The 14933-nt window shown below is 41.3% G+C and overlaps 1 protein-coding gene across 1 annotated transcript in view; it reads right to left on the bottom strand.

Annotated features, from left to right (window-relative positions):
* GRM4 (glutamate metabotropic receptor 4) overlaps positions 1-14933 on the bottom strand; it is a 341390-nt gene that overhangs the window by 109063 nt on the left and 217394 nt on the right. Inside the window, exon 5 of the mRNA XM_081949329.1 lies at positions 8736-8871. Within this exon, the coding sequence (XP_081805455.1) occupies positions 8736-8871 (136 nt within the window). The remainder of the gene's footprint in view (positions 1-8735; positions 8872-14933) is intronic.

The raw sequence follows: 14933 nt of genomic DNA on the forward strand, positions 1-14933 counted from the left end.
AAAAAAATCTTTGAGAGTCTCCATCCTAAGCAACCAGGAGTACCCTTGGAAGGCAGAGTTACAACTAAAACAAACAGGGATGAACTCTCTACACAGTTTAGAGCTACCAAACTGAGGAGTGAGTATATTTGACTGGTTTTAAATAAGCCCTTAGCAGGAAAATAAATGAAAAGGGTGTCCAGTGGATCAATGGATGGTTTGTCAATAACAAGCTTGATTAAAAAGTGATTAAGAGAGTAGAGGTAACAAAACTGAATGACAGACAGCCCCTGGAGCCATGGAGAAACAGCAAGTGCTTTTGAAAGGAAGAAGCAGCAGACACAGTAGTGATCAGGATAAGACAGATAACAGTAAACAGCATGGAATGATAGCAATAGCATGGAGCAAAATAGCATCAAAGTCAACTTTTATTCCTATGGAGAAATGAAATAGAATTGAAACAAAAACAAAAAAGCTGTTATCCTTATTATAACTTTATAATACCGCATGCCATTCTTTGCAATGTATTTTTTGGTCGTTTATTTAGTTGAGGATATTTTATAGTTGTGTCAATGTTCTGCCAAGGACGCCAAATACCCATAGAATTTATGTCTTTAGTGAAATGTAACAGATTCAAGGATGTTGCCGTAACTGCTTCCTTTTCTCTTCTCTTTTCTGCAGTTAAGTACGGGATCAGCTTGTTAGAATAACAATTAAAGTCTTGGCACCTCCCATATATCAAAGCTGCCATGCTGTATTTCAAAGAATGTTACTGTAAAGTCTTTGCACTTTGAATAATACTGTGTCTTCTTTCTTATCTTGCATCCTTATCAGTTGTAAACTAAGTATCTGGGGTCTCTAGATTGTGGATATGCTTAAAATATCTTTGATCAATATTCTATATAAGATCTATGTAACCCTGGAACTTTTGTTCCTCTTCAAGAGACCAATGACTTCCTGCTACTTTCTAGCTTTAGAAATAGTAAAATGATTACTGGATTCTCTCCAGTTGTTTATCATTTTGAGAGTGAGTATTCCACCATGTTTCATTTTTATACCACAGTCCTATCTATCTCAAGACCTCAAAATGCCATTGTGTTCTGTGACAACACTTAATAATAGCTGTTGCACAGCCTGAAAAATGTTTATTGTCATCATTATGAGAAAGAGAAAGGCAAAGAAGAGAAAGAGAATTTCTCAAGGTCATTTAGTAGATCAGTGGAACAAATGGAACTGAAATACTCAAGGGTAAGGACCATCATCTAGTAGCTAGAAATGGAACCAATGGACAAATTAAAAGTGAAAACCCCTGTAACAGCCCAAAAATTATATACAATTTAAATATTACCATAAACTATGTGTAGTAATTCCCTTATTAGAATAATAGAATCACAAATTGAAAGAATTGGAAGAGGCAATTTATACCGTAAAATGTAACCGTCAGTATAGGAATCCAAATAAAGAATCTCGGACAGATAGTGGCCCAAATGCTATTTAAACATAATCAATAATGGGGAAGTAGGACATGGTGGCTCAGTGGCTAAGACGCTGAACTTGTCGATCAGAAAAGTCGGCAGTTTGGCAGTTTGAATCCCTAGTGCTGCGTAATGGAGTGAGCTCCATTACTTGTCTCAGCTTCTGCCAACCTAGCAGTTTGAAAGCATGTAAAAATGCAAGTAGAAAAATAGGGACCTTCTTTGGTGGGAAGGTAACAGTATTCTGTGCACCTTCGGTGTTTAGTCATGCTGGCCACAGACCATGGAGACGTCTTCAGACAGCGCTGGCTCTTCGGCTTTAAAACAGAGATGAGCTCCGCCCCCTAGAGTCAGGAATGACTAGCACATATGCGCAAGTGGAACCTTTACCTTTACCTTTTTAATAATGGGGAACTATCACCTTACTAAGTAATTGAAATCATTTGCCAAATTACTCTTATTGATAGGAAGTTTCTTAGATAGTGCAAATCTGCATTCCTATAACTTAAATGACATTATTTTGTGTCCAGCACCCAGGAATGCTAGCAATCAGGTCTTGGATTTTTTTTCCTGTGATATCCTTTCAGATATTTGAACAGCATTCACATCACATACTCCTTCATTTCTTTTTAGTTCCTATCCCCAAAATTCTTTGTCAGAATTTGTCCCAATTTCATTGAAACTTTCGTAGCGTGGAGAGTAGTGGAGGATGGATCTGGCCAAAACAGAATCAGGCAGAAAATTTCCTTCTCATCTTTTATGGATGAAGCCTAAATCCTTTGCCTTCCCCCCCTCCCCCATGTCACACTTTTGGCTCATATTTCATTTGCAAACAATTACTATTCAATTAATCTATTGAGAAAAGCTGTTTGTGTTAATTTCATGGAGCCTACGTTCAAACAAGCAACATTTTTCTAGGTTTTTTAAAGGTCACTCAAATTCCTCTGGACCATCTATTCCACTGTAAGTATTCTTTTTAAGTTTAAAAAATTAAGCTTATCTGGAAATAACTAAAATACACTGCTGAAAGTTATGGTAAAATACTCATCATTATAATAATGTGAGGGAACAAATTTGGTCTAAGAGGAAAATTAATTACTTTTTTACAAGTATATATAACAAATTCTAAAATTAATATCCATCATTAGCCACGATGACTAGAAATTCTTGGAAATGTTATCCCAAATGATTTGGAGAAGTTTGGAAAGGCTGAAAAAGACTATAGGCAAAATTAGGTAATCAATGTGCATCCATCTGACCAAATGGACGTTACACTGATAAGAAAAAAGATGTTGAGACTCTAGAAAGAGTATAGGGAAGATGGCAAATATGATCAGGGGACTGGAAGCTAAAACATACAAAGAATGATTACAGGAATTGGGTATGTCTACTTTAATGAAAAGAAGGACTGGGGGTGATATGATAGCAGTATTCCAATATCTAAGAGGCTGCTACAAAGAAGAAGAGTGTCAACCGATTCTCCAAAGCACCTGAAGGCAGGACAAGAAGCAATAGATGGGAAATAATTAAGGGGAGAAGCAACCTAGAACTAAGGAGAAATTTCCTAACAGTGAGAATAATAAATCAGTGGAATGGCTTGCCTTCAGAAGTTCTTGGTGCTCCATCACTGGAGGTTTTCAAGAAGAGATTGGACAGCCATTTTTCCAGAATAATATAGGGTCTCTTGCCTGAGCAGCAGGTTGGACTAGAAGACCTCCAAGGTCCCCTTCCAACTCTATCATTCTGTTATTCTGAAATCTGGTGGCCTCCATATATTTTTAATTTTATCTCCCATCAACACTAGCCAATATGGTCAATAGCAATGTTGAGCATCATATGCCAAAACTTTTCAAATGTATTCATATTTAATAAATAGACACTTTCACCCATTTACAAACGCATATTTTTAAAGATATGCAGTGTATTTGCTTTCAAAAATATGCAGGTTAAAATACATTTTCTCAAAATATGAATATTAATAACCTTATTATGGTCATTGGTGTAGAGATTATGAAAAATGATGGAAATATGCAAGAATGATTACCTAGGCAAAAGGAGCTTAAACGTATCTAAAGTCCTGAGTGGTAAGACAATATTTGGAAGTGATTCAGGCAGATGCTTCCCTGATTCACTGGAGTATAAGTAGGGGAGCAAGTACAGCACAATCAGATTTGCAAGGATTCTGTTATTATAGCCAGTTTCAATAAAAGCATTTTTAGCATTCCCATGGAGTTGATTTTCTGACCTGATCTTCCTAGAGGGGCTGACACTGAGCAGCATTAACTATGAATATTTACATGCATCTTGGTACACAGAATGATGTCTCAACCATCTGAGATGCAGGGAAATTTCATTACTACTTTATTTTAATCCATCAGTTAGTTTAGATCATCAGATTTCACCAGGGGTGGGTTTCAAAAAAAATTACTACTAATTTTTTGGTGGGTGTGGCTAGATGGGGGGGCATGTGACTGAATGGACATGATCAACTTGATGTCACTCACGCATACTCAGTCACATGGCCCCCTCACCAAGCCATAAACTATCCAGTAAGAAAAAAACATTTTTGTCCTCCTTGGCCCCCATGAACACTCTGCAAGTTTCAGGAGGACTGAGAGAAAGAAAAAATGTCCTCCATTTGTGAAAAATGGGGTGTTTTTCCCTTCCCCCAGCCCTGCTGAAGCCTGCAGAGTGCTTCTGGAAGAAGGGGGAAATGCCTCTGCCCACCCCTCACTCAACCTGTTGCTCAACCTCCCTCCCGCATTCACCCAAAGCCTCGCGTCACACCAGGAGGCTGAAGCTGGAATTTCTTTTTCCCTCCTGTTGCGTGCCTTGGCGACAGGACTGTTTCTCTTTGCCTCCTTTTCCAGATAATAAAACTTGCAGGCAGCAGCAGTGGGGACCGAGGGAACCAGTTGGGGGGGCGTAGCCAGGCTGCCATTACTACCAGTTCAGAAAGGTACACCAGATTTTTACTCCCTATTCGGCGAACCGGACCAAATAGGTAGGAACCCACCTCTGGATTTCACAGAAGTTCAACTGATCCTAAGAACAGGACTCAACAGCTGCCAAAATGAGATATTGTTCTTGGCACTATTAAACTGGGGGGGGGGGCACTGAATTGCACAACAAAAAGCATAATAGAACAGAACAATCCCCAAACATGTGGCATCAATTGTGGCCACAGCAAATATGCAATACTTACTGAATTATCATGGGGAATCAGGCATTTATTTATTATATTGGACTGCATTTCACTGTCAGCAGCTCAAAGTGATACATATGTTCCTATACTCATGTGACCAAAATTGTGGGGTGGGAATGAGAGATTGGTCCAAGGCTATCCATTTAACTTCACAGTTGAGGGAATGCTAGAATGTGAGAAGAATAAAATTAACAAGCAATGACTCACTAAGTTTGAAATGGAACTAGATAGGCTTCTCATTTTGGTTGATCTTAATAACTACTGCAATAGCTGCTGGCACAGAACATAACTATTTGCCTGATGGTCAGGCTACTCAGAGTTCATCAGAATAACACGTATTTTATAAAAGCAGAACCAGTTGCCAATAGTCTCCTGGGTTCAGTTCAAGATGTTGATTATAACCTATACAGTAAAGCTATATGCAGCTTGTTATATTTGGCAGCACCTTCTCTGGGTAGAATTTGTTCAATTATACAATCTAACCAAGACAGGACATTTATCTCTAGAGATATGGCAGATAAAACCTGGAGAATGATATTCTCAACAGTAGCATTTGGTAATACTTCATTTCTTGAAATGAGGCTAGCTTCTACTTTTTTATGCTTTCGGAAGCAGATTAAAATCATTCCCATTTGCAGAGCATTGGTTGTAAGCCACTTAAAGTCATTCATGCAAGGCACCTAAATAAACAAAGAAATAAAGTTACTGCCCAGCTATGGATTTTAGATTTATTTTTATTTCATGAATTAACACAGCTCTGTATTGCTTTACATTGAGTCTGTGATGTTTTAAATAAAAAAGAATCTGGGCAAATAAAAGCCAATAGGGAAAATGGCTAAGTATCAGTGGTGGGTAGCAGGCGGTACGCCCCGGTATGGGCATAGCAGTGGCTGCTGGGAGCACTGGGTCCCGTTCTGGTACGGTGCTTCAGAGGGCCCGCCCCCCCACCTGAGCACCTTACCTGTATTTGAGCTCTTCAGCGCTTCTGCGCACGGAGCATACGGCACCTGCATGACGCTCCACCGAACAGCTGGAGCATCATGGAGGCGTCGTGGAGATAAAGACGCATGTGCAAATGTGTGTGCGTGCTGCATGTGTGCATGTGGGGGACGTCAGGCCCTGTTGCACTGTACCAGTTGCACCGGGATCCGGAATCCACCACTGCTATGTATATATAAAAATCACAAAAAAATTATGTGGGATGCAATCTTAGCCTACCAAGAAAGTCATATTGAGGAAGAGCTAAAGATTTATTGCATGAAAAGCTCTAACTCACTCCCCCGTCTGACAAAATGGCAGCCTAACTATATGTGCAGAATTTACAGCAATGCAACTCTGAACTAAGACACAGAACCCAACTTGCATCTTCTCCATTGTTTTTTTATATCCACATAATACATGAACTTCCCACAATTTACATATAACTTACTATTGCATCTTGGGCAGACACGAAGTCACACTCACACACACAAAATCACATAGGTTTTATGGAGGCACAGCAGCTGGTTCATCTCCTAATTTCTCTTGTGCTAACCAATAAATGTGAACTACTCACTCTTAAATAAATGGAGCTTTTTCCATATACAATATTGTGATGGGAGATTGTGGGTGGAAAAGATTGGAAGGGAAAATAGATACAAAACTCCAGACATAGAAGATGGATTATTGGCAGTTTGTTTCAGAAAAGGTGGCTCAAGCCAAGTAGCAAATCTTTTTGAATGATTTGCCATAATTAACTTGCTATAAATGAGAGGAGGAATTTCTTTTACAATTGATGAGACTGGTGTCAAGCCACATAAAACTAGGTGAAATCAAGGATCTGAGAAATATACAGATTTCAGTAAAGTACCTTTAACGCTAGTTTGATGGGAAATATATAATATACTAAATGTCTCCTCTCCATTCCTTTCCCAGCCTTCTCAGATTGTCTCATAGTTGTACCAATACTCCCATCATCACCATGACATTGGGAGACCACCAGTTTGGGGTGAACTTTCAGCTTATCATGGTATCTAGGCAACTACAATGTTTGATGTTCGTCCATTGTGATCGAAGAGGACCTTGACTACAATGTTTAGAATGATAAGAAATTAGGTCTAGAAAATAGAGATATAAGTCCATTTGAGAAGATTGAAAAAATACAGTACATATGCAGGTTTGAAAATCACAACAGCTCTTATATGTTGTACCCACCTTTTTCAAATATCTGGCCTGGCTCAACCATGACTTCGTTACGCTCCTGAGGGGTTTTTAATTTAGCAATTTTATTTAAGGGGATTTTAAACTGTGTTTTAATTGTGTTTTTAGCTGTGTTTATTGTCTTTCACTTACAAGTCTACTCTCCTCCACGCACAAATGAAATTGTCCTTTTTTCGTATGTATGTGTGTCCTATGTGTATTTTATCCTTCTGATTGTACGCCGCCCCGAGTCCTTCGGGAGAGGGTTGCGGCTAATCAAATAAAATTTATTATTTATTATTATTTATTTACCCAGAAATACATGCATGAATCATGTGAATCAATCCTAAAATATCATCTGGCTCAGTAGTACATGTGAATTTACCATTGCCTGAAAAATAGGAATTTTCCAGATGCATGTAAACTATTGCCACCAGAATGCAATTCTCCAGTGTACTGCTTATTTTCATATAGGCAAATGTTTATAAACCTCTGTTTAAAGATACTTGTCATTTATGCTGCAAAGGAAATTCCCTGATTTTGGTGGAAGGAAATAACATAAAGGATTTTTTAGAGCTACTCAAAAACCCTAAACTGTTTGATGTAAACTGATTGAATATGTCAATTTACTTATATTTGCCAACATTTGTTGATTAATAAATCAGATACTTGCAAGATCAGGTGCAACTCAGAACTGCAAGATCTAAAGAACTAAAGAACTAAATCAGAGAATTGTGTGCTTTCAGTTTTTCATTTTGTGTTATAGTCCCATTTACCCCATTGGAAAAAGGCATATTTTACTTTCTAGTGGCTACCAGAGAATATTAAAAGTATTCTTTTTAATTACTAAAGATAAATTCCATGGAAGCTGACTTCAAAATTTCCTCACAAAACCATAATCTTTGTGGAAAGTGTTTTTGAAAAAGAGGCTTCAAAATTATATTCAATTTCTAAAAGTATTTTAAATCTTTGAAACTACTGATAGGATTATGAAAATTTCAAGTACCCCCAGTTTGTTTTGCATCATATTTCTTTGAATCTATAGATCATATTTTAGAACTTGAGTGCTTTTTTGTGGCACAACTACAAACAAGCTTCCCATAAGCATTTCAATGGAATGTTTCCTGGAGCAAAATCCAGGATTTTAGACCTTCAGATTTTTATATAGTCATTATTAATACTTCTTCCTCAAATTTACCTATTTTCCTGAAATCATTTATAAACTTTTGGTGCATCTTTTCTATGCCATGCAAGCCGAAGGAGGTATGAATCCACAGATCGAAAGGGTTTGATCAACACCACCAAACTGAAGAAGGATGGATCTACTCTGATTGTTAGCCAAGGGATGGGCCTCTTCTAAATTGGGGGTACATATTTAATCTATAGCAAACCATCAGAAATACGTATCTTCAGAAACATATCAATTTACAGAGCTACAGAAGACACTGATACCATTTTGAAACACAGAGGAACAATGGAAAATGTATCCTGATATGTTGTTATTGAGGAAGGAATATGGGAAATAGCTTTCAAGAAGAAATTTAAGAACTGTTAAGTAAACATCATCTTAGTTCTGGGAAAGAAGAGGGTGAAAAAGAAATTCAATATAACCCCATCTTGATTCTATTCAGTATAAGACAGAGTGCAAAGGAAAGCTCTGGCAGGCTTTAAGAATTCTGTTATTATATTATCTTATATCAAGAGTACAACTAATCCTTTTCTTATCTGTTCTTTGACCTAGCCAACCTCAGAAATGCTGACAATATTCCATTTTATTCATTAACAAGGTTCTTGTCTACTTTACTCCCCTTCTACATGCCCTATTCTTCCATACATTTTATTTCTTTGTCTCTCAATTTCCATCACAGATTCTAAAGTATTAATCTCTAAATTCTTACTTGATATCATCTTCATTGGCAAATATGATGACAGCTCGAGCATGGGATGTTTCCAGAAGGCGCCGAATGATCTTATCAAATTCTCCTTCTTTAGGTTCCCGGGGAATCTTGACTGATTGTGCCACACACACGCTCCCTGTGATTAGAGAAAATAGTATAATTTGAGAAGTCTTTAAACAGTAGTGACAAACATGGATAGATTAAAGAAAGGCATGGGACAATTTTGCCATGGCCCAAAATAACATTTTCATGTGGTTTCATCTGTGGGTTTTATGTATCTGTAATTTTAGTGAGGATAAAAACATGAAACCAAATTATGACGCTAGATGAACATGCATGTTTGAACAAACTTCCTTGTTAACTCTTCATTTATTTAAAAGTGGAAAGAACTGTTCTGGCCCACCAGCAACCAGTGGAGTGGGCAGCAGATTCGGACAGTGAGGAGGTTAAGGAGGAAAATGGACCAGTCCTGGAGTCTGGGGAAGGCTCTGATGAGGGCTCTGTGTGGGAAGCAGAGAGGGGGCCAGAGCACTATGCCAGTTATCAGCTGCTTTCATTTAGGGTCAGACATCAGTGAGGCAGATGAATAGCTGGAACCTGTTCCCAGTGTGCACACCAACAGAGTTGCCAGATGAAGGGAACAGCTAAAGGACAGGGGTTGACTTGGGAGTAAGGCCACAGGTAGATGATGAATGCCCTTCCTAGAGGAAATAAAAGAGGAGTGAAAGGGGAGTGGAGTTTGCAGGAGACAATTAGTTCACTTAATTGGTTCATGACTTTCAGAGACTCGTTGCCAAGTTTTGCAGATATCGGCCTGTCAGCTCTCCAAGCCAGATAAGGACTGTGACCGTAACTACTCCCTTGAAAGACTTTACTGGATGTGAATGAGGAGAATTCCCAGTAAATTAATAAAAGAGGTTTTTGTTGGGACAAGGAGTTTGTGTCATGCTCTTGGGAAGCCCAGGTCAGAACAAGAACATCCTATTGCATTTTTTATGATATGTGCCTAAATGACGCAATGTCAAATGGCTTGGATGAAACATTACTACACAGTGCAGTAACTATTTGAGCTCTTATTTGAAGCTTACATATTTTGTTTACACCTGTATATGATTATACTCTACCATATAAACTGACTTTTATTTATATATAGTATAAATATATAACACAAGTAGAAACACAAAAACACTTCACAAAATTGCAAAAGAATAAAAATTAATAATAAATAAATCAGAGATACCAATTCCAATCTCAACATGTAAGCATATCTATCTTTGTCTCTCATGGAGGGCTTTCTTCTACAGAAACCCATTTTTAATTTATAGTTGTTTTATTGCTCTTAATTAATTACATCTTTATCTTACACTCCCAGAAGAACAAATGCTGGAAACAAAAAACAGAGATTCTTGATTTTATACTTCTGTGCATGATGCTCCTTTTATATAAAACATTTCTGTGGGAAACTGATCTGAATTCTAGATTAAGCAATGTCTACTTCACTCTCCATTTTCATGGTCTTTATTGTTTCAGTTCCTTTGTTCCTTTCCCTTATTGTTTCTACCCTTTTCTCTAAGCCTCCTCCTCCCCTCATAGCCACTAGGGCCTTGTAGTATTTGAAATCCAAGTCTTCAAAAGGTGTTTCAGTGCATATGGAAACCCAAACTTAGTATCTAACTTCAGGAACTCTATCTTTCTCCATCTGATCAGTTGGAAAACATGACTTCCAAACCCATCCCATTTTTTTTCAATGTATTCATTGATATATTTATTTCCTTTTGATACCCTAGTGACCAACCTTCGAAGTCATCTTATCATCAGACCATCATCATCAGATGTAAACACAGAAAGTTTCCCATGGGAAGGATTCTATATAGTTAATTTCAATGTTCCAACTCAAGTGTCATATGAGCCTTTAATCATTTATACAATCCTAAAATGTTTACCCTTTTTCTGTATATTCAGGAAAAAAATCTTGTAAATCTTAAATTGAAATTGAAATTTCTTTCTTAAAAGATTGAAGAAAAACTCAATGTATATGATCAAACTTGCAATTTGGAAAGCTCTTTAGGTTTATGGCTTAGGTTCATTGGACTTGTATGCCGCCCTTCTCCCAAAAGACTCAGGGCGGCGTACATATTACAAAAGTTAAAAGGAAGATTAAATAGAATATCCCAAAAACCCAATAGACATTTACAATGAGATTTAGAAATTAGATTAAAATTAACGATTAACAATTAATAATTAATTTTATTCAGGGCACCAGTCAGAGTCCAAGCCTGTCAGAATCTGAGCGATTTTACCCTGCAGATACTGAACAAATTCCTCAGCCCTACCCTGCAAGGGGTCTTCCCCAGTTCCTTGATTAAGTAAGGAGCGGGTCATCCTAAACAGGGTGGCTGGGAAGTTATCTGCGAATGCAATAAGAGTGGAAAAATGTTGCGGTTTTGCCGCTTTTATCACCACTAAGTAGGATTTAATATGAATTCTTACTAGTGTTCCGTCGGATTCGGACTGGCTGGCCCTCCAGCCACTCTCTAGGCATCTTTTCCGGTGTTTCATCTCCCGGAGCTCCTCGGTAAATCAGGGAGCTACCTGGGATAGCTACTGGATCAGAGGCCGCAAAGGCACAACGCGATCCAAGGGCCCAGCGGCTGCCCTATCCCAGGCTTCCACTAGGGCTTTGGTCAAACTGTGAGCAAGGGATTCAGGAAAAGTCCCAAGCTCCATCAGGAACCCTTCAGGGTCCATCAGGCACCTGGGGCAGAACAATCTAATCGGTTCCGCCTCCCTGAGGCAAGGGGTAGCGGTATGGGAGTCAAGCCTAAGGAGGAAATGATCAGACCATGACAAGGGTTGGATAGAAATATCCCCTAAATCTAGATCATTCATCCACTGTCCAGAGACGAAAATCAGGTCGAGCGTGAGTCCCCTGTTATGAGTAGGGTCTTGAATTAACTGAGTTAGGTCCATAGCCGTCACAGAAGCCATGAACTCCCGAGCTGACTTGTATGTCTCGCCAATGGAAGGCAGATTGAAATCCCCCAGGATCATAAGCCTGGGGAAATCAACCGCCAATCTGGCTAACACATGCAGCAGCTCCGGCAGAGTCAATGAAACGTAGTAGGGAGACAGGTACATAACAAAAAGGCCCACTTGGACTTCAAGGCCCCACTTCACATCAGCCTATCTGAGGGACTCACATCAGTCTATCTGAGGCACAGTGACCGCCTGAGGTTCAAGACTTTCCCTAATAGCCACCACCACCCTCCTGCCCCTGCCCTGGGCTCTCAGCTGGTGAAATGCCTGGAAGCCTGCTGGGCATAATCCAATGAGGGGAACACCCCCATCATGGCCCAACCAGGTCTCCGTAATGCATGCCAGGTCCGCTCTCCCCTCTTGTATAAGGTCGTAAATGAGGGGAGCCTTATGTACCACGGACCTGGCGTTAAGTGATACCAGCCAGAGACCCGGGTCCTGTAATCCTGAGCACCCAGGGGTTGAAGGTCGAAGCATGTGATCACTCTTAAACAGCAAACCCGCACCCCTAGGCCAGCGATGGCGAACCTTTTATGGCTCGCGTGCCACAAGTGGGGGGAGTGCGTGTGCATGCTTGCCACACCCATAATGCAATGTGCGACCCCCAGTGCACATGCGCACACAAAAGGCGCTTCTCCCCATTTTTACATGCTTTTTTTGCCCTCCCCAGGCTCCAGAGGCTTTATAGGAGCCTGGGGAGGGCGAGCCTCCCCCGCCCCCCGGAGGCCCTCCGGAGGCTTCAGGAATCATCCGGAGGCTTCCCTGAAGCCTTTGGAATGCTTAAAATGACCCTCCTTGCAAACAGGAAGTCACTTCCAGTTTGCTCGGAGAGTCGTTTTGAGCGCTCCGAAGGCTTCAAGGACCGTCCGGAGGCTTCCCTGACGCATTTGAAGCACTCAAAATGACCCTCCGAGCAAACCAGAAGTGACTTCCAGTTTGCTCAGAGAGTCGTTTTGATTGCTCTGAAGGCTTCAGGGACCATCCAGAGGCTTCCCTGAAGCCTTTGGAGTGCTTAAAACGACCCTCTGAGCAAACCGGAAGTCATTTCCGGTTTGCTTGGAGGGTCGTTTTAAGCTTTCGGAAAGCTTCAGGGAAGCCTCCGGATGGTCCCTGAAGCCTCCGGAGGGCCTCCGGGGGATGGGGGAGGCTCTTTTTGCCCTCCCCAGGCTCCTATAAAGCCTCTGGAGCCTGGGGAGGGTGAAAAATGGCTTTTAAAAATGGTGAACTCAGCTGGCCAGCGCGGGCATGCCTGCTGGCCAGCTGACAGAGTAGCGCCTCGCGTGCCCTGACAAATGGCTCCATGTGCCACTTGTGGCACGTGTGCCATAGGTTCGCCATCACTGCCCTAGGCCCTAGGCCCCCACCATATCTGCCCCTCCCACTTACAGTAGAGATGGCAAACCCCCCAATGGAATTGTTTAATGTCTCCCCCGGAATCCCAACCGTTTCCAGCACTCCCAACCAGCGCCCATTAGTTAGCTCTGGCCTGTGTCCTGGCAGACTCCCTCCCCCAAGCCTCTCTGAGCCATCCAAATCAACCCCCGCCCACCCCTTAAAATTTGGTTTTAAAAACCCTATAAAAATCCCTAAGAGGCCTCTTCTTCGCATGCCACCTCTCGGGATCCCAAAATCCATCATTAAGGAAACGTCTTGATAAGCAAGAAGGCCATCTCCAGGAAAGGGGGAGTTCCTGAAGTGAATAAAATTCTGTTGCAGTATAACATAGAGGAGAGTGTGGCATCAACGAAAACAGAGTGACATCACAGGGAGATGGAACGGGGAGATGACATATCCATGGGGGGGCAGCCGACAGTATTCATAGCCATGGTTGATGTTGAAGACAATATGTAAGGGTAATGGTCACATATCAAAATTGCAGCAGATGATAAATTGCGAGTTGGTGAAGCGGCCAATGATGGCGGCAGTGAGGACAGCAGCGGCAGCAACAGCTGCTCCAACAACTCCAACAACTGAGCTCCGTCCATGCCAGCTGCACTCATATCCATCACCAGGGCTGCACTCCATTAACCCAGTCCATAGTGTCACAAGGGGAGGGGCCAAATGGCCAAATGGCACAGTACGGTGGCCCAGGCAATGGCAGTGATACCGGTGGGGGCCACAACAAAGGAGCCCCCCCACGCCAACCGTGCCCACACCAACTACCGAAGCCATCTTCCACTGGCATCAATGCCCATGCCTCAGCCACTCCCCGCTAATCCAGTCTATGATGTCCATAAGCAGATAATATCATGGTGTGGGCAGCGGCAGCAACAGTGGCAGAAACCCCAGGCAGGGAGCCCCGCTGCCACGGCTGCCGCTGATCACACCCACGCCAGCAGCCAAAAAACATTCTCCATTCTCCATTCACTGCCAACCACCCCGTTTCACTCACAACGTGGGTGAACAGGGCAGGAAATCTCAGCTCAAGGGTACCCCCCGAGGTCCCAGGAAGTAGCTGGACCTGAAACCGATAATGGGATAGGGTACCCCCTGCATACCCCAAGAAGGAAAATCATCTCCCCGAAGTTCTCCTCAAACGTGACAGGACACCATCTTGGGCATGCGCAGAAGAAGAAGCTTTAAAAACAGTAAAACAAAAAAAAAATGAACTCCAATGTGATTAATAAGTGAGTTTTGGTCAAATGTTTAGCCCATAAAGAGGCCACATTAACAGCAATGAGCTCAGTGGAATCCTGCACCTCCCAACAAGTGATCACAAACACATCAGCTTCTGCAGTTTACTCCATTCACACACAAAAAAGTTCAGAGTATGAATGAGTGATATCAAGATCTTTTCTTTGGAGAGATTTGGCAGTCTGGATTCAGCAATCATAAACCATTTTTGGCCATAAAATCTCCAAGTGTCTGCATGATGTCAGTTTGCCATTTCCTTATTGGAACTCTTCAAGAACAATAGTCTTGCTATTATTCTCCCATCTTTGGACCTCATTGTGGATGGAGGAAATCAATGGAAAACAGCTAATCTGCAAAGTCTATGGAGCTCTAGCACTTCGAGGGGAAATCTGGGCACAGTAGAAAAGTGGGTGCATTTTCAAAGTGACTGGAAGGTGTAAATAAAAAGTCATAGGCCTGATCTATGAAGGGCAATAAACCTGGTGTCCAGTTTGTAAGATGATTATATGGAGCGGAGAAAGCCAGGCA

The sequence above is a fragment of the Natrix helvetica genome, assembly GCF_964273705.1.
Source record: "Natrix helvetica genome assembly, chromosome: 3".
In the NCBI taxonomy this organism is placed as follows: domain Eukaryota; kingdom Metazoa; phylum Chordata; class Lepidosauria; order Squamata; family Natricidae; genus Natrix; species Natrix helvetica.